Source organism: Candida dubliniensis, chromosome 2 (assembly GCF_000026945.1).
Source record: "Candida dubliniensis CD36 chromosome 2, complete sequence".
NCBI lineage: Eukaryota > Fungi > Ascomycota > Pichiomycetes > Serinales > Debaryomycetaceae > Candida > Candida dubliniensis.
This window is the reverse complement of record NC_012861.1, coordinates 1,201,252-1,220,992: the sequence shown is the minus strand read 5'-3', so window position 1 is coordinate 1,220,992 and position 19,741 is coordinate 1,201,252. Positions and strand designations below refer to the sequence as shown.

At 34.0% G+C, this 19,741-nt stretch overlaps 9 protein-coding genes across 9 annotated transcripts; 5 read left to right on the top strand and 4 right to left on the bottom strand. All coding sequences in view use genetic code 12, as the record gives it.

The window, feature by feature from the left end:
- Window positions 1-253: 253 nt before the first annotated feature.
- On the top strand, window positions 254-2,350 carry CD36_20360 (homotypic vacuole fusion and vacuole protein sorting (HOPS) complex subunit, putative; the record flags this gene model as incomplete). Its single annotated transcript, XM_002418470.1, has 1 exon — window positions 254-2,350. One exon carries the CDS (start codon window positions 254-256, stop codon window positions 2,348-2,350), a length of 2,097 nt encoding a protein of 698 aa, XP_002418515.1.
- Window positions 2,351-2,571: 221 nt separating this feature from the next.
- Window positions 2,572-2,757, bottom strand: COX9 (cytochrome c oxidase subunit 7a precursor (ec 1.9.3.1) (cytochrome oxidase polypeptide viia); the record flags this gene model as incomplete). The annotated part of the gene is made up of 1 exon (XM_002418469.1): window positions 2,572-2,757. The coding sequence occupies one exon, from the start codon at window positions 2,755-2,757 to the stop codon at window positions 2,572-2,574; it is 186 nt and encodes a 61-aa protein (XP_002418514.1).
- A 366-nt stretch (window positions 2,758-3,123) lies between these two features.
- Window positions 3,124-3,405, top strand: CD36_20340 (cytochrome c oxidase polypeptide viii, mitochondrial precursor, putative; the record flags this gene model as incomplete). Its single annotated transcript, XM_002418468.1, has 1 exon — window positions 3,124-3,405. The coding sequence occupies one exon, from the start codon at window positions 3,124-3,126 to the stop codon at window positions 3,403-3,405; it is 282 nt and encodes a 93-aa protein (XP_002418513.1).
- Window positions 3,406-3,684: 279 nt separating this feature from the next.
- CD36_20330 (cleavage and polyadenylation factor (CF-IA) component, putative) lies at window positions 3,685-6,120 on the bottom strand (the record flags this gene model as incomplete). The annotated part of the gene is made up of 1 exon (XM_002418467.1): window positions 3,685-6,120. One exon carries the CDS (start codon window positions 6,118-6,120, stop codon window positions 3,685-3,687), a length of 2,436 nt encoding a protein of 811 aa, XP_002418512.1.
- Window positions 6,121-6,894: 774 nt separating this feature from the next.
- CD36_20320 (conserved hypothetical protein) lies at window positions 6,895-8,068 on the bottom strand (the record flags this gene model as incomplete). Its single annotated transcript, XM_002418466.1, has 2 exons — window positions 6,895-7,850; window positions 7,927-8,068. The coding sequence occupies 2 exons, from the start codon at window positions 8,066-8,068 to the stop codon at window positions 6,895-6,897; spliced, it is 1,098 nt and encodes a 365-aa protein (XP_002418511.1).
- A 667-nt stretch (window positions 8,069-8,735) lies between these two features.
- On the top strand, window positions 8,736-10,037 carry CD36_20310 (isocitrate dehydrogenase [nadp], mitochondrial precursor, putative; the record flags this gene model as incomplete). Its single annotated transcript, XM_002418465.1, has 1 exon — window positions 8,736-10,037. One exon carries the CDS (start codon window positions 8,736-8,738, stop codon window positions 10,035-10,037), a length of 1,302 nt encoding a protein of 433 aa, XP_002418510.1.
- A 3,865-nt stretch (window positions 10,038-13,902) lies between these two features.
- On the top strand, window positions 13,903-15,642 carry CD36_20300 (transcription factor, putative; the record flags this gene model as incomplete). The annotated part of the gene is made up of 1 exon (XM_002418464.1): window positions 13,903-15,642. The coding sequence occupies one exon, from the start codon at window positions 13,903-13,905 to the stop codon at window positions 15,640-15,642; it is 1,740 nt and encodes a 579-aa protein (XP_002418509.1).
- A 377-nt stretch (window positions 15,643-16,019) lies between these two features.
- CD36_20290 (conserved oligomeric golgi complex subunit, putative) lies at window positions 16,020-18,335 on the top strand (the record flags this gene model as incomplete). The annotated part of the gene is made up of 1 exon (XM_002418463.1): window positions 16,020-18,335. One exon carries the CDS (start codon window positions 16,020-16,022, stop codon window positions 18,333-18,335), a length of 2,316 nt encoding a protein of 771 aa, XP_002418508.1.
- On the bottom strand, window positions 18,328-19,608 carry CD36_20280 (diphthamide biosynthesis protein, putative; the record flags this gene model as incomplete). Its single annotated transcript, XM_002418462.1, has 1 exon — window positions 18,328-19,608. The coding sequence occupies one exon, from the start codon at window positions 19,606-19,608 to the stop codon at window positions 18,328-18,330; it is 1,281 nt and encodes a 426-aa protein (XP_002418507.1).
- Window positions 19,609-19,741: the final 133 nt, after the last annotated feature.

Here is a 19,741-nt window from a genome sequence, read left to right as displayed (position 1 = left end):
TATATATATATATATGGTTATAAATATCATTTTTCTTAATACTATGGTAGTTTATTTAGCAATTGATAAATGTCTACATTTGTATCGTATATTACATGGTTTCTAGTAAACCGTGGCAGAAAAAAAATGAGAGTCAGAGAACAAAAATGCTGTCACGAAGTAAAAACGGTGTTTTATTTTATTTTTTTTTTTTTTTTTTTTGAGTGGTTGTCTAACTTTTGTTCTGGAAGTAAACTCTTCAATTATAAGGAACATGAAAGACACCAGTGCTACTGAAATCGATTTGGTATCTCAATTCCAACGGTTCAATGAAGTGACACTTGAAAATTTAACTGATCAGATTTCAAAGATCTATTCATCGAATAATTTACTAGTGTTAGATGCTGTGTTATCACCACTAATAAACAGCTTAACAAATTTTACAAAACTAAAAGAATTAGGCAAATTTCAGAATATCGTGTGGTTAGATAATGAGCTAGTAAGCGTTGGGTCAAATGTATTAGCCAAATATGCGAGTTTGATTGTTGTTGTACCGACCAATTCTTTGGAGAACATCAATATATTGAACAAGTTAATACACTCGCATCCTGATTTGCACAGTTTGAAACTTAATATTATTGTCAAGGATTTAAATATGAGTTTCACGTATCAAATTAACAAAGTTTTCAATGGGATCGTCAATTTTGAAAATATATTGTCTCCGGAGAAATATCAAAAGCCCATATCTGTCACATCTCGAATAAAGATTTATAATTGGAAGACTTTCCCCATATACACCGACGAAATCTTGGTTACTGAAATTAACAAGTTTAATGGAATTGATGATTATTTTAATAAACCGCTTAAACAAGTTAATCAGCTAAGTGAGGCTCTAACACAATTGCTTTTCATGGGGATTCAAAATGGTAAGCACGAACATTTATTCAAATTACGAAACATCTACGGTAAAGGAAATCATTCGAAACTTTTAATAGACCAGTTGCAGAATTCAAAAATGCCAGAGTTCATGAACGAGAACATGACAAACTTGGAAATTGATTTTTATTCAGATGTACTTCACAGCAACACCGACTTGGTTGTTTTGGAAAGAAATCTCGATTTTATTTCTTGCATATTCAATCAATTAAACTACCATGGGATAATAGACGATATTTTTAGTATTAGATTTGACAGCATTGAACAATTACTGAGCAACGAAATTAGCAAGAGCTTAGCAAATGATAAGTTATATACACAAGACTTGAAACATTTGAATTTCTCTTCAATTGGGTTGAGATTAAACAAATTGGCAAAGTACATCCAACAACAATTCAAAACGTCATCTGCTCAAAAAAATTCAAATACATCCGAACCAAATATAAGCGATATAAAACAATTGGTGTCCAACCTTGGTACTTTATCCATACAACAAGAATTGGTGAGGAAGCATACCATAATCGGAGAGGAAGTAATGGAAAAGATAAATAAAGAGTACGAGCAGTTTCTTACATTTCAAAATGATGTTTTTGAGATGGACTACAAATCCCAAATTGCCAAACTTAAAGAGTTTGTTAATTGCAATTATCCGATTGAGTATGTTCTTTCGGCAGTTTTATTGATTGGATATTTGAATGATGGGATTTCAAGCAAGGAAATTGATTGGCTCTCTCTAGAAATACAAGACAATTACGGGCTTGAGGCTGTTTTTACGTTGGAAAAATTGATCAAACTCAAAATGATTCGAGTCATTCATGGATCTTCAGTAGACTTTTTCAGTAGCTTGGGGTTCACTAGCCAAAAGAAGAAATCCACAAAAAGCAACCAACCTGAATTTGAAGATGACAAAAATGTGGGGATCAGCGGGAGTGGAGATGTTTATAGAAACAACTATACCTTGATCAATAAATTTTGGAGTTTGCATCCGTTGGATGACGAGGAGTCCTTGTCACAAAATTTAAAAGAATCAGGCGGTAATGAACTGACAAACTTGCTAGATTTATATCCAAACCCATCTTTTACATTACCAGGTAACACCGTTCCACTTATTTATCGTTTTGTTGAATCATTGTATTTCCGAGATTTCTTAAAACATAAACCAATAAATAACCTCAAAAGACGACCAAATTGGGATAACTTGGGCATAAATACAATGTTTGCTGGTAAAACCATTGATTTGAATTTGGATAACATAAACGATGATAGATCCAAGTATTTGATAATTGCTATCATTGGAGGTGTGACCCGAAGTGAGTTAACTTGTTTTAAATATTTACAAGAGAGATTTAAGAAACAGGGCAAATCAAAAGAGATTATTATAGTTTCCAACGGCATCGTTAATAATAGTAAACTAATGCAATTTATGTCGAACTAAATAGAAATGGAAGAAAAATACATTTTTTAACCATAATTTAACGTAATTTTATATTTGTAGAATATATGTAAAACAAGAATACTTATAACATAAATGAAGTCTGAATGCAAAAATAAAACACTAAACCATCAACAGTATTGATTTTCTTTGTTGTAGCTTTTACTCAAAGGAGACTAATCCATCCAAAACATGAAAGCATATCACTTCTTCTTAAGCTTGATTTAAGCACCTTCTTCGATTTCCTTTTGCTTTCTTAATTGTGCGTAATAAGCATCTCTCTTGGCAATGATTGGTTTATGTTCGACCTCCCAGTATAAGAAAGCCAAACCAAAACCAGCGGCAAAACCGATGGTGATATCAGTTATGATTTTTCTTTTTAAAGTACCTGTGATTGGAGCAAGAGCCATTTTGTTTTGTAGTTATTAATTATGTAAGTAGATGGATGAACTAATGTCAAACTTGTTCTATATACATACACAATTTTTTTTTTTTTCCTCTAGGTTTTGGTTGTGGGTTTTCACAGTTTTATTTTTGGCTGTGTAATCAAATTCCGTTACATATAAAATCAGCTCATAAAAGAAAGCGAAATTTGCTTCCAGCCAATAAAAATTTAGTGGTTTGACTAACAAACGATTATCTGCAAAAATCGCACGACCCAACCATTTTTTTCATCAAACTGAGAGTAGAAAAGACCAAAAGAAAAAAAAAAACCAGACCACACTCATTTACAAACTGATATCATCAATTTAGTACAGCATTTATTTCTACACAACATGTTTGCTCAATCAGCTTTAAGACCAGCTAGAACTCTTCCATCAAGAATCCTCACTAGAAGAAACTTCCAAGTTTCTGCCAGAAAATTTGATATTAACACCATTGTTTACGGTGCAGCAAAAGAAGGTCCTTACGAAAATTTACCATTTAAAGTTAAGAACAGAAAATTTATTCCATTTTCTGTCTGGTACTGGGGTGTATTGGGATTCTTCTTTGCTTTCCCATTCTTAACCTCATGGTGGCAATTAAAGAAATCTGGTGCTTTCAACAAGACTGAATAGATTTTCAATCATTAACCTACAGATGTTCTTATTACCATTATAATATTTTATGTTTTAGTTTGTTTGGATTTTTCAATGAGGAGAAAAGAATTTTGCATTTAGCTATATCTAAATATACATATTCGTGTTGTTATGAAGACTACATTTGTTGTACTGTATAAACGTAGATACTACTTCAATTCATTTTTCTATACAAACCAAAATATTTATATGTTTTCTCTATATTGAACTAATCCCCGACTGTTGAAAAAAAAAAAAAACTTATCAACAAACCACAAATCATGAGTCAGTGGTAAATTTTACGTGTTTGGTCTGTCTAGGTGTTTCATCACTTGATCCTTTTCTCTTTAAACTTGATCTTGCCCGGTTAGATGGAATTGCCAAATTTGAATACAACAGGCGATTAGTTAAACGAGATCTATCTGACCTTGTGTTTTCAGTACGGGGATCTGATGATTCATTATGAGGTGAACCATGTGGTGGAGGAGGTGGCGGTGGTGCTGATAGTTGTGACGTTGATGAGTGGGAGGAAGTTGATTGAACCAACTTGGTTTTATTATAATCATTCAAACTGATTTTTCTCAGTGGTAAAACAGCAGCACCTTGTGGTACTTCTAGAGTTCCGTTATTTGCAACAGATGAATTTGCAGGTTGGACTGGTGAAGTAATGTATTGCACTTCTTTTTCATTTGTAGATGATGTGCTGTTTTCAATTGTAGATCGACTTTCGTTTGTTGATACCAGTGGCTGCACTTGCGGTGCTTCTGAATCTTTAATTAATTCTCTATTGTTTACCACTTCTGTATTCTCGACCTTTTCCTTCTCATTTTCTGTTGCATCTTTGTGATATTCAATTTGTAGAACCTCATTGCCATTGCTATTTGATGAACCATCCAAATTCCTTTCATTTTCTCTAAACTCTGGGATAATTGGGAAATGATTTGGGTGTGCAAACTTTGGAAGATTAACATCGATCTCATATTGTTTATAAAATTCGGGGATATGCTTCAAAGTGAGATCTCCAATGGATTGTGTTTGAACCAGTCTTCTGAATACTTTTCTTGGATGTTTAAAGGAACCATTATTTACCAAACTTGGTTGATCTCCAAAAATCGGATAATATATTATTACCCCATCAATATCTTCCAAAGATTTTGGTCGATCGTTTGAAAGCACCGGTTGTGGATCTGGATTCTGTTCACGGCTTTGTGTTTGTGTGATTTCTAAAGCATCATGAGAGGATAATTGCAATTGCATATCATGTTGTGTGGGCTGACCAGAAATCAGGGATTCTTCTTCATGAGTTCGATTATCTAAAGTGTTATTGGGAATCCATACAGGTTGGAGTTGTTCCTCGGACGTAGGTTGATCAATGGTAGGTGTTGAAAATGAAGTTAGTGGTAATGGTGAAGAAATGGATAAATCTTTCATTGGTTGTTGATGCAAAGGCAGCTGTTGCAACAATGCCAAATCTTGTGATTTGTCTGTATACCCATTTGAATTTTTGGTGCTGTCACTGCCAGAACCTAAAAGACTGTCCAAATTAATGGAAATCCCTAAAATAGATTCTTGTGGTTTATCTTGAATAGCTGCTGTTTTCTTTAGGGTATCGAGATCAACAGGGAATCCTAAGAAATTTGAGTTAATTTGATGATCATGGGTTTCTTCTTCTCGCGGGATTTCCGTCAACTGTGGTTCGTTAACGAACAATAACTCTTCTGGTGTAAACTTAGTGACCTTTCCAAACTTGTCAATTAAATCAATGAACTCTTCCGATTCATTCAAAACATGTGAGAAAAACCTTGAATTGGGACGCTTTTCTATGACAAATCTGTATTTCTTAAGGTATTTTATTTTTTCTCTTTTCTCTTTCTTCAAAATATAAGCCTTGTGCAATCGCGGCTTGCAAGTAGTAAGGAAATCGGTAAACGACTGCTGCTGTTTGAACATATCCTTTTGGTTTCTAACAATGTCAACTTTGTACCTCTCTGCATTAATTTCGAATTGAGGGGTACTGATCAACCTCTCCGTCCCATTGTTACTAGCACCACCATATAGATTCACGTCCTCGTAAATGTGACTGAGTATTTCATTAATCAGGTCGTACAATTCTTTTTGGATGAGCTTAAATTGGTCGATAAAATGAAAATCTTCCTCCGACAAAAATTTATGATAGTCTCCCTTGACAAAATTGCTGACTTGCAAAATCAACTGATCATGCAATGTCAACAATTCTTTGGCATTTTTAATAAGAACTCGGGGGGTTAAATCAGATTTTGATGTGTGTTCTAGTCCAGGAGAAGCTGAACGAAGATTTTGTGCTTGTTGAATAAATTTCTCAATTTTTTGTAAAACCTGCATATTAAAAACAGTTGTGTGATCGTCATATTGTTTCCATGTTGTGAACAATTCTATCAACATGTGTCGTGTACCATCATCAACATGAACATAGGTACTTCTAAAGAGTTGAAAAAGCCCATTTGCTAGAAGAATGTTGTAAGGGTTACCGACGGTTTTGCATATGTTATCCAAAAGGTAGAATGCAAATAGTTTGTGCTGTGGAGGGCACGTGTCGATGTGTTCTTGAATAGCTGCCGCTATTTCCTCAGCCCCATCGGCTGAATATTCGTCAGCAAAAGCAGTTAGCTCATCGATGATAATCCTTTTATTGACAGTTAGTTTCTTAAGACCAGACTTGAACTTGTTAATATTCATGTTTTGGCAAATAATCAGAGTCTTCCGGAAGATAAGCACGTGACAGGTCTCTTATGTCAGGTTAAATGCAAAGATGATTTGTGTTTGTGGTGCACAACATAGATATATAAATAATGTGTTTGCTCTCTTATTTATATAAATATGTTATTATTATGACCTTGTTTGGAACGTTTTTTTTTTTGTTGTATAAAACTAATAAATTATCAATAATAAAGAATGTAATCAGTAAAGAGTGTTTGATGGGTCAAATCAACTAATTTATGTATAACCACACAAAACTCTCTAATGTATAATATTCTTTATTGTTAATACTTTCCAACAAGGACAATCTAGTGATCTAGTTACAAATTCTGTAAGCGACTCTAATCTATAAATAAAAGTCGGAGGAAGGAAGAATCTGATTGAAGAAAAGAAAAATCAATCTAAAAATCAAACGCATGGAAGGAAAACAAAAGAAAACGCCCTCTTTAAATAGTTTTCGGTTTTTTTAGAAAATATTTTGTTATGCTAGGGCGTGCACTTCTGGCTAAAAAGAGAGTTTATATTTCACCTAGACAACACCCAAGTCTGACGAGGCGACAGTGGGCCAGTCTAGAGAATTCTGGATAGAAGGGGTTAAATATGATCTGGATGATAGTTTAGCAAAGAGGAAAAGATAGTAACAAAAGAGTTTAGAGATAATTTTTTTTTTTTTTTTCCTTCGGTTTACTTAATTTTATAATGGGTAATGACTGCTAAAAGTGTATGTAAGCTTTCAACCAGCAATTTCAAGAATTAACGTTTATACTGGTGATGATGGTCATGGTTGTTATTTTTAAACCCTTTAAAGTATGGCGATGATTCGCTGGCTCGTCTCATAGTTCTCATCAATATAGGCTCTTTGGAAGCTTTGTGCACATAGCCATTTTGATAGCTCCTGGACAGTGCATTGGATGCACTCACAGGGACTCCTAGTTTCATGTTGGCTGTTATTCGGGTTGCAAGCTGACTGGTAGCAGATCGTTTGCCTATTGGATTTTGTAAGTACTTCTTTTTGGGACTTTCAAAGCTAAATCGTTTTAAACTATTGAGCGAATTATTAGATTCGTTGCTGGATGAAATTGACCTTGAATTGATTTCTCCTAGTTTTGTTGACTCAGCGAAAAAAGACCTCCTTCTTGTTGAACCATTTCTTTCACCAGCATCTGGTTTTGAGATTGGTATTACTTTCTGCGAAGATTCTCTATGCACTTTGTTGATAAATGTGTGCAGAGCTGTTTGGACTGGACTTGGTTCGCGTGTAAAAATATTGTTTTCAAAGTCTCCACTATTTTCATTTTCATCTTCATTTCCATTTTCATTCGATAGATCGAAAGTGTCTGGCCGTGTTCTATTTTGTAGCTGTTTTCTAAGTAAGTCTATTTCGTCATTTAAATCATGAACTTGATGTTTATATTTACTTAGTTGGGTTATTTCTTCTTTTGCCGCATATAGAAACTCCTTTTGTTTTTTCAATTTTTCATCCATTTTGGATATGGTGGATCTGTAATGGTTAATTCTTTCAACTAGTGAGCAATATTGGAACTTCCCAGAACTGGTTAACAAATCAATTTGCTGTGGTGTCGGGATGAAAAAGTTTTTCAATTCAACAGGCAACATTCTGTTGATGGGAACAGTTGATATTGGATTAGATCCACAAACTGGACAGGATGAGTTGGTATCGTTCTGGGCCAAGTACAGCTCAACGGTCTCTAATGTGTGGTTAGTAATCAAGTTGTAAACTCTCTGTGTTATTTTTCAGAAAAGAAAAGCAAAGCAAAAACATACTTGATTGAACATGAATGTCACAGGTTATATGGGCACAGGATGTCAATAGTAGCTTATTTTCTAGCCCTTCAACATCATGGTTGTCTTTGAAGCATATACCGCAATAAATGTAAGGCAGGTTCTGATCGAATTCTTGGTTCATTGTTATTAGTCTTTGAACTCCGGTTCAGCGGGATAGAAACAGAAAAAAAAAAAGGAATCGTATCTGAAAAACTCAACTTTGCAACCAGTGGAATAAGGTTTCGAACTGTATGAATTCAAAACCATATGAAGACGCATTTCAAAAGTCACCTCTATGAATGTACAGTTGTGAAGTTAAATTAGATATTATTAGTGGTCAGGATATACTGGCATTTAAATGAGAGTATGCATTTACAACAATTTTTTGAAAATTTCTCACGGTAAATTTGTTCATTGGTAAATAAGTTAGAGCAAAAGCCAACTATATCACTTTAAACAATAAAATTATCATCTATTTGATCTTGATGTGGATGCCTTTTTCTTTGGTTAGCAACTCTACAACTGTAAAGGCTGGATTGACATATAATAATTCTTAGATTGAATCTTACCAAAAACTCCTGAATCGGCGTTTAATATTTGCGACAATGGAATGAGTAATCTTTTTTTTTTTTCTTCTCTTTCTCTTCCATTTTCATTATTAAATTTGTCGGCCCTGCCTATCGCGCTAAACATAAATTAGATTCTTTTTTTTTTTTTACTTCGCCCTTTTCGCCTCTCCATTAGACTTTTCAACAATTCACCAACCCTACCAAACTGTCTGTTCGTGAACATTTACAGAAGCAAAAACCATGATTAGAACAACTACTACAAGAACTATCAACCGTACAGCCATGTTGCTGAAACACATTCGTGGGTTTTCCAGTACCGCTTCAATTTTAGATAAGATCAAAGTGAAAAACCCCATTGTCGAATTGGACGGGGATGAAATGACTCGTATTATTTGGCAAAAAATCAAAGATCAATTGATCTTGCCGTACTTGGATGTCAACTTGAAATATTATGATTTAGGAATTGAGTCTCGTGATGCCACTAACGACCAGATCACCATTGATGCGGCAAACGCAATTAAAGAACATGGTGTCGGTGTCAAATGTGCAACAATCACCCCCGACGAAGCTAGAGTCAAGGAATTCAACTTGAAGAAAATGTGGCTTTCTCCAAATGGTACTATTAGAAATATTCTTGGTGGTACTGTATTTAGAGAATCAATTATTATCCCATGCATTCCAAGATTGATTCCTGGATGGAAAGAACCAATTGTTATAGGTAGACATGCCTTTGGGGATCAATATAAAGCTACTGATTTAGTCATTACTGAGCCAGGTAAATTGGAATTGAGATTCACTCCAGCCAGTGGTGGGGAAACCCAAACTCATAAGGTCTACGATTACACCGGTCCCGGGGTCGGATTAGCCATGTATAACACCGACGAGTCTATTAGTGGCTTTGCTCGTGCCTCCTTCAACATGGCATTGTCCAAGAACTTGCCATTGTACATGTCAACCAAGAACACTATTTTGAAAAAATACGATGGTAGATTTAAGGACATTTTCCAAGACATTTATGAAAATGAATATGCCAGCGAATTTGAAAAGAAGGGGTTGTGGTATGAACACAGATTGATTGACGATATGGTTGCTCAAATGATCAAGTCCAAAGGTGGATTTGTTATGGCATTAAAGAATTATGATGGTGATGTTCAATCGGATATTGTTGCTCAAGGTTTTGGATCATTAGGTTTAATGACATCTGCATTGATGACTCCAGATGGCAAAGCTTATGAAGCTGAAGCTGCCCACGGTACCGTCACCAGACACTACAGACAACACCAACAGGGTAAAGAGACCTCCACCAACTCAATTGCATCCATATTTGCCTGGACAAGAGGATTGGCCCAAAGAGGTAGATTGGACGAGACACCAGAAGTCGTTGACTTTGCAAACACACTTGAAAAAGCCACCATTGACACTGTTGAAGTAGATCGTATCATGACCAAAGATTTAGCTTTGGCCATGGGTAAAACCGACAGATCCGCATATGTTACCACTACTGAGTTTTTGGATGCTGTTGCTGATAGATTGAAGAAATAAGGGAAATAATATTTATTAAAATGTACACTATTGAATAGGTTTACCAGATTCCGGCTTATCTAGGAATTCCCATAAATATATTAAACTGTAATATGTTCCAATTGAAATGAGACAGATCTTTGTAAACGGTTTGGCAAATTGTCTGTAAAATACAGTCTTAAAAAAAAAAAAACACAAAAAAGTTAGTATATCCAATTCTCTTTTGACTATTTGATGTTGGAAATGAAGTGCTTAAAAACATACATGTGGGTTGATAGATGGATCTTTGTTGGTGGGTTCTTTTGTGCTCAAGAATCTTTTCCCAAAAATAAGTTGATTGCATACGTTAAGGCGGTAATGTGAATACACGAGGTTTCTCTGAAAAGTGAGCAAAGACATTGGTTGTTTAAAATGCAATGAGATGTGTTGTACTAATTAATTGTTATTCCAATGGGATAAAAAAAAAATACAGACCAAATTAAAAAAAGAACGAAAACAAAATGCGTGCACCAGTTCAGATTCTTCAGTCCGTAGTTTGTTGCAAAGTAAAATCTCAACCATTCTTACCCTGTGGGCTTTTGAGAAGACAAATCTCTCAAACTAATACTTAAGCATGAATAATGATAATGATGTAATTGAGGGGGGGGGGGGAGGAGTTAATTAACGTTGAGAACAACAAAAATCATAAATCATATCAACAAAAAGATTACGAAATTTACGTTCCTTGTTTTCTTCGTGCCGTTGTTATCATCTTAATTTTTTTCGTAAATCATAGAAAAAACCAACCAACAACCTTAATCTGCCACCACTCCCTAACGGTACGAATAATATCCCTGTATAGATCAACTTCAGAGAAACAATTTGGAAAAAATAAAATACAAAAAAACGTACCAAAATGGGAATTGAACAACGTTTTGGAGCTCAGTAGAAAGCTAGAACGTTGACTACTCGATATTATTGTATTTAAAGTGTCCATCTTTCCTTTAGTAATTACCCCAACATTTAAACGAGTTGCTCTGTAAAATAGAAATCCATAAAAAGGAGAAAAATACTCAAAACTTGTAAGGAAATGGAGTAAACTACACAATCACAAAGTAACATGATGCATTGGTTTTTTTAGTAACCCTTCTTTCTTTTCTTTTTGGGGAGCCACAAGATTCTAGAATTGATCGGTGCAATCTCATTATTAGTATGTGTCTAGTACTAACTAACTTATAGTGAAGCAATCAAAGCCTCGGATCTCATATTCAAGAACCAATGCTTGAATTGAAAAATGTCAAAACACCAACTAAACTTTCTTATCATTCGTCCTGATGTGTGGCATAATTAAACTCTCCTTATCTCTGGCTTGTTTCTTCTTGTTTATATTAAAGTTTAGAAGCAAAAATAAGTTTGAACGTTTGTCCTTTTGTGTGAAAGTTCTATGTTGGGATGGTTATGTAAAATGCTTAAGTTGATTAGTACAACAAAAAGAATGCGTGGATTAAGGGAGAGAGCAACTAAAAGCAGGGGTGCAAATATTATTGAAATTTGAAAAAAAAAAAAAAAAAAAAAAACTAGAACAAACAATCTCGCAACCTAATTTGATGGGTATGTTCTGCAGTTAGAATGTACTCAAACTACGATTGAACATGAGTAGTGGACAAAATCGATTATTCTAAGGAGTTGTTGTCAATTGGCAGTTCTTCCGCTTACAAATTCTATGTTCGGACTGGTAGGTATTCTTTATTGACTTTCTATACCTTTTCTTGTTCTGACGGATTTCGGACTACAAACCTGAAATTTGATTTTTAACAGAATGCAACACTGTTTGGGAAGGAAAAAAAAAAAAAAAAACTAAACCTACATACAATTCCTCGAATGATCTTCACAATTCCAGTGGACTAAATCATGCTCGAAACATTTTAATTCAATACTCGAAGTCTCAAAGCTTTTTAAATGTGTTAAGCTTCAACTGATCCTTGGACCTAGATGGATTTGAATTTATTAGTAATACGGTGATTAGTAATTTCAATTTCTACCTTGCCATCTCTAGTCCTTTTTAGCTTTTTTCTTTTTTTGAGCAGAGTTCGTAAGTTATTCTTTTTTCCCTGGCATCTGAAATTTAAAGGTAGAATATTGTTGAAACTTTTCCCATAGTGATAACCAAAAAGCCTTACACATTGTCTTTGAAAAGCTGCCTTTGTAACTTTATTTACATGCATCAATAGAACAATAGCAGCAATGATGTGTGATCCACATTGCTTATCGAGACAAGTATGTTTTCAGCTCATCACTAGCCAGTATCTGGGGACTGCTTCCTTTCCCCCGGTTTTCTTCCCTTTCATGTTGAAGATTTCTGAAATTTTAGCTATAACCATAGAATAATTTCTTCTTGGTATTGGTATTCATGCGAACAAAGTCCAAGATAAGTTGGGGGCAGATTGCGTTTTATCAAATTGGCGGTTATGCATTCGTAATGCAAAATAAAAAATAGTTTTGTGGTGCCAAAAAAAAAAAAAAAGAAATCAAATAAGTGTGCGTGTGAAAACACATCTTTCAATAACTTAAATTGATGAACAATCGGATGGATACTAAAATTGGCAGAATAAATAAATAAAAAAAAAGGTTAATAAAATCAACATGATGACATGACAGATTAAACTGTTTATTGTGTGGTTATTAGCTTTGTATTATATTTACTAATATTACGATTCTGTCTTCTCAGATTGATATTTTTACAGTTGGTGGCTTTTATTTTGGTCTATTCCTTTTAGGAGCCACCAGGATTTAGTGTCAAATATAAATAACTTCAAATATATTTGAGAATCTAGAGATGTCTATTATTTTATTTTATTTGCTCTTCTGCTAGATATTTATTCCATCAGCAAAGCAACTCTGGTTCCAATTCAAATCAAGTTTTAGTGGACATACTAACAATTTTTTATACTGGCACTACTAAAAAAGAAACGACACTCAGAGCAACTATCATTTTTTGAACTCGCTGAAATCTTGCTGCTTTAACTATTGTTCACAAGTCCGGCACTCAAATATTTACAGGATCTACAACGGAGCCCACCGAGTTGGTATATAAAAGAATAGTCGAAGAACCCTCCAGATTTGAAAATTTTTAGATTGGTTCTTCTGGAGAAACATAATTAATAAGCCATTTTTTTTTTGTTTGCTATTACAAGTTGTGAATTATTGTTTCCATAGCTAGAAATATTGCAAAGAAGTACCACAGGGGACCAGATAACAACACTTGCTCTAGAGTTGTTTTTAGTAATTGTATCCGTCTTTTGGTGAATGGGAAACTGTCAAACACACTGATAATCAGAACAGAAAGCCATTTCAGTTGATTGCACTTTCGATCGGCAATTCCATATTCCGTTTTTTTTTTTTTATTTTTCAACTTTATTTCCTTGACGGCTTAATAAGAGCAAACCGAAGAAAGCTTTTAATTTTTCAATTGATTTTAGTTTTCTCATTTGCACTCAACAAGAAATAGTGCAAATAGTGCAAATAGTGCAAAAGAAAAAATATTTTTGCACCCCTTGTGAATTTCCGTTATTGCTGTTGCTGTTGCTGTTGTTGCTAATTCCTGCTCACTTGCTGGTATTGCTACTACTACTAGTCTTTCCCAACATCACTTGCTGCACAAATTACTTTCCTTTGGTCACAATACCCTGGTTTTGTCGTTCCTGTAGGATTCTATTGGTGCCACGAGACGTCAACAATAATTGGAACGTACAGTCTTTATTTTTGTGTTTCAACTTTTAGTTACAATTTCCGATTGTTCCAAAGTCGCAGTTATTTTATTTTTTGTCTCGACTGTTATTTATTTTTTTTTTTTGTCTACTAACTACTACAACGTTATACGAGAGAATTATAAAGTTAGATTTACCACATGAAAATTATGATGATTCCTACCCATCACCAGACTTATAACATCAACACACACCAACCTCCACAACAACAGCAACAATATTTACCTACACCAGGTACACTGTATACATCACCAAGAGTCCCACAATCCATTCAGTTACCTCCTATTCATTCCTTTACTAAATCGCAATCCTTATTTCCTCAAGCTGTACGCGACTCTCCTGCTGCAAATTTCAATCCATACGGGGCAGATTCAGCAAGGGTGTACACAATATACTCTTCAGTTTCACCGGAAAACTTACCATATAATACGAGTCAATTGCAATTGAACCAGCAGTTTACAAATTCTTCACGTCTTTTAACAGAACCTGTCAGAAACATACCCAGTTTTTCATTTCCTACTACGAATTCTGGAATTTCTAAAATTGACAAAGTGGGCAATTTCCATTCACCAACGATGGATAAGAGGATTATGAAAAATGGACCAGGTAAACTAAATGACAAGAAACAAAGCTTTAAAGGAAAAAAGAATGACAGGAAACTGCCCAAATTTACTACGAAACCAAAGACAAAGAAGCCAAAACGCAACCATTCTTTGATACCAAATAATACAATAAACTTTCCTATTCGCATGGTACTGTCTAATGATACTTTGTCCATTGAAAACAATAATTTTCTCAACACAGTGGTATATCCAAATATTGAAATCAAAAAGTATTCAACATCTGCCATTGATCCTCAGAGAAATTACTTGACCGCATATGAATATCCTTTAAATAATCATTGGGTGATTTGGGATTACGAAACAGGATGGGTGCATTTAACCGGTATTTGGAAAGCATCATTAAGCACAGATGAATCAAATGTTAGTCCATCTCACTTGAAAGCAGATATTGTCAAATTATTGGAATCAACACCAAAAGAATACCAGCAATACATTAAGCGGATAAGAGGTGGATTCTTGAAAATCCAAGGAACATGGTTACCATTCAAGTTGTGTAAGATTCTTGCTAGAAGGTTTTGTTATTATTTGAGGTATAGCTTAGTTCCTATATTTGGAACCGATTTTCCTGATTCTTGCTTGAAACCAAACGAAAAAGGGTATGGTGAATTGAAATTGGACGATTTACATATTTTTGAAAAGAGAGACTTGCCTGCTCCAATGTTACCAGTATCACCTCCAATAGAACAAGTGGTACAACAACAACAACCACATGGATACAAAAAAGATGATGTAGCAACCACTGTTTCTTCATTTCAACAAACGGGCTCTTTATTACCTTTGCCACAGAATTATGAAATTTCAGCTACAGCTAAGAACTCAGGAAACTGTCTTACATTAAATAATACTCCAGAAACACCAATTTTACACCACTTTCCTGACACCACCAGTACTAGAAGCGGATCGTCATTATCATTATCGTCCTCATCATCATCATCATCGATGTTATCTGTAGCAAGAACAGCTTCTAGTGCACCTGAAAGGGAATCATTAGAAATCCCGTCATTCAATGAAATGATCGATATTGTAAATGCTTCAAAATGTTTGCAGACGTTGAGTCAAAAAGTCCAGAGTCCTCGTAGTATACACATGGATGAACAGAATGGTGGTCAACAAATATCGAAAGATCAAGACAGGGGAATATCGGCAATCCTAGTGGCAGCTGGAATAAACTCTACTCAGAATCAAGCTGGCAATGTTTCTGAGTCACCTCAATCCTTCAATAAAGGATCTATGGCAATTAGTGATATGTTAACATAAATCATACTTTTCAGTAAAAGGTTCTTCCTATTCTTTAATTTTCAAATTTTATTCCTAGTTTCATTCTTATTTCATTTCTTCTTGGGGTTTTTTTTTTCTAGTCTTTGTTATTTCACATTCAATATTATAGGTTAAGTAGATTGGGTTTAATAGATATTATAGTGTCAGAACCAACCAACAGTTAGTAGATTCAAATTTATTCGTAGTTAAACAAGTCGCAAAAATAAAAATTTGCAAGAAAGCCAACGGAAAGAAAAAAAATAACAACAAAATTAACATTGAAAAAGTGAACTTTGGTGCGGATTTGTTTGTTGTTGTTGTGTTCATATATATACATTTCTTTCATATTCATCCCAACGACAATAACAACATCAAGAATGGATTTCATAGACTTTGATACATTTAGTAAGGATGTATCTGGTGGCGATAACAGTGTTTTCCCACAACCTCAACCTCCGTTGCCATTACCCATAACTTCGAATTTAGACCAATTTAGCAAGAAATTATCAAATCTTGTACTACCTAGTAATATATTAAATGAGGACAACACTAAACTGCCAAATGAGATATCTGAGGTTGATCATGTTATGGAGAAATATGCTAAAATGTCAATCGATTTGATTAAACGAGAAACTGGGGATGTTCAAGTTGAGGATGAGGAGGATTCTAACGAGTCTGCTGCTCGTACTTCATTGTCAACGAGATTGTCTCGAGTGCTTAATGATTCATTAGGTGATGCCAAAACTCGTGAGATTTTTAGCAATTTGCAAGATAGATTTGATAAAGAGTCAGATGGTTATGTTGTTGATTTGATAGAACTGGGAATTGTTGGATCGATGTCAAGAAAAAGATTTAAAGGCAGAATTGAGAGTGAAATCATTCGAAATCAACTGAATATAGTTAAACAATATCAACCTATCATTAAACAGTTGAAACAAATTGAAACCAAGCTTAACAAATTAAATGAACTTAGTGTAAAAACAAATGATAAAATCCATAGAAATTTTGATTTTTCCAATAAATTGAACCTGGAAATTAAAGAGTTGAATGATAATAAGAAATTGATTGGATTAAAAAAAAATTTATTAATAAGTTTCAAAGAAAAATTTACATTGAATGAATATGAAGAATTTGTGTTGAATTCGGGTGACTTGAATGACGAGTTTTTCACTATTTTGGCTCGTGCTGAACGTATAAATGAAAATTGCTCTATATTGTTGTCTTTAGATAATCCCCAATTAGGGTTGAAAATAATTGCCAAAAGTAATCACATAATCAAAAGATCTATTGACAGAATCGTGAGTTATACTAATAAAACTTTGGGAAATGTGTATTCATTGAGTTCAAAGTCTAGATTGGCAACTTTACACCAATGCTTCAAGTATTTACAGAACAAATTGAATTATTTCAATTCTATTGTGAATACATTCAGTGAATCAAGATCAAAAGTCTTGGTAGATGAATTCAACAGACAAGTACAAGGTGATTTTGACGTTAATGGACAAGGCCGACCAGGTTCAATATCTAGCGATTCAAGACCAATTTATATGACAGCACATGATCCAGTGCGATTTGTTGGAGATTTATTGGCTTATGTTCATTCAGTATCTGTGAATGAATCTGAAACAATAACAAGTATATTTACTATGGGTGACGATAACGATAAAGAGTTTGAGAATATTATACATGATGTAATTGACAAAATATTACTGTCATTATCTCGTCCAATAAAAGCCCGTGTGGAACAGATCATTTCCACCGAGACCAAATTATCTACACTTGTACAAATATTTAATCTTGTTGAATTATATAATATCATGTTTACCAAGCAATTGGGAAAAGCAGGTAACATTGTTGAAACTGTCAAACAATTGGTAAAAGTGTGTCAAGATCGTATATTTATGATTATATCAAATAGATTGGCAACTATCAAAAACAAGAATCTGACCAAATTGGATTTGAATTTAGATTTACAACCACCAGAATGGATTATTGAGTTTTATTCTGACATATTACCTATTGTTGATCAGATAACAACCGAAACAATACTAAACTTGTCCCCTGAAGAAAACGGAAACTTTTTGAAGTTGATTATCAATGAACCAATTCAAGTATTTAACGAACATGTTGATCATAACAAAGTATTTTCTGAAAAGAAAGATGTTTTGATTATTAAATCAAATTTCCTTGATTTGATATTGTCAAAAACTATACCAGTTTCACTACTCTCAGAAAAAGTATTAGAGATAAATGAGATGATAGACAAGTTGACGGAAGAAATCACCCAGTTAGAACTCAATAATATGTTGGTCCAGTGTGGTCTTTATGATTACTTTAACATTATTAACATGATATGCCCATTTTCTGATGATTTTTTTGAAGTGTCTATTTATGAACCGATTAAAGAAAACAAGTTGTACGTGAGAGATAATTTTGTCGAAGTTGATGAAAAAGTGCAAGAATTTTTCCCTAGTGCTATGATTGAAATGCAACAATCTCTTTTAAAATTAAATTCACCAATTATCGTTAATCAAATTATAGATAATTCGTTTATGCAATTTGTTAAGTTCTACCACAAATTGAATTTGATCAACAAAGAATATTTGGATTTTTCCTTTACATGGTCTGACATGGAGATTGCAACTTTAGTTGGTATTGAAGATGTATATTCGAAAGAAATATCAATTATGTAGTCAAATGGGAGTGATCAGGTATTGAACCTCTTCCATACCCATCTTTAGAATAATAATCCATAGGATAAACTTTCTCATCACCCATTGTATCTTTCTCTAACATTACCATTGCTTCATAAGGAGTCAATAAAGGTTTGTTAAAGGCATAGCCCCAATCGATCGATAACCTGGGACAAGCAACTTGAACAAAGGCGTCCACATCATCAAACATAGCCAACTTCTGAGGCAATATTTCACTTAAAATGATTTTCACCACTTGTATGCCCTTTTCAGATAATGCCTTTTCCAATTTGTCTAATGTTATAGGGTTTCCTTGTCTTCCCAAAGCACCTAGTATTAGCCCTACTTTCTTGGCATATTTTGTTGTGGAAATAGCATCTTTTCTAACATCTATCATTTGTTTATGATCATAGTATTCTTGAGTAAACTTTCTTGAATAAGGATCATATCGATATGCTGGTATCTCCGGATTATGAATCATAGAACTTTCTAAATGAAATCTCCCATCGCCTATATAAATCATTGCTTTGATATGCTCTTTGTCTAGCCTGGCTGATGTACAACCCAAGACTTCTCCTTTAGATAACGGTCTTGTTTGTGGCGGAATTAAGTACATTGGTTTATCAGCATCATTCTCCAATTTTGCCTTAACACTGTGAATGGTAGGGTTGAATTGAATAGTTCCAAATATAGCTATTTGTGACCCTCTTTCAAAATTCAATTTAATAGTGTTTATCAAATGAGTCTCATCAATATTAATAGTGACAAATACATACAATACTTTAATGGACATGATATCAATGGGGACTAAACAGGAATGGGCATAATGTACGATGAAATCACAATCCAAAGATCTAGCAGTATAATCATCTATACAACAGGCTCCATATGACACATCACCCATGACTATTGTTTCAACTTGACAAAATTGTTCCAATATATCAGAAATAATCAAAGAATAAATCAATAACCCTTCAGGCATTTGTAATGCTACTCTTTTACAATTCCTTTTTCTGACATTCCAAATTGTTTTATGAATTTCAAAATTATAGTTTGACGGTAATAGTTTGATGGCTTCATTTAATTCCTTATCATTCAAAATATCTTCTGGGATTTGATTCATTACTCTACCGATATGTCTTGTTGGATTGACAATTTTAGCTAATGGTTGTTCGCCCTCTTTTATAGTAACGTTTTGAGGTTTCTTTCCAACAAACCTTCTTTTAGGCATTTTTGGCTTTTCGACCTCCACAGGTTTCTCTACTGGACTCATGATTTATATTAATATTGTCTCCTATTGTAGTACAACTTCAGGTAATGACTTCAGTTTTTTTTTTTTTTTTTTTTTTTCACGTATGTGTGGATTTCATTCTTATTTTTTTTTTTTCTAGAATGTCATCGCATAA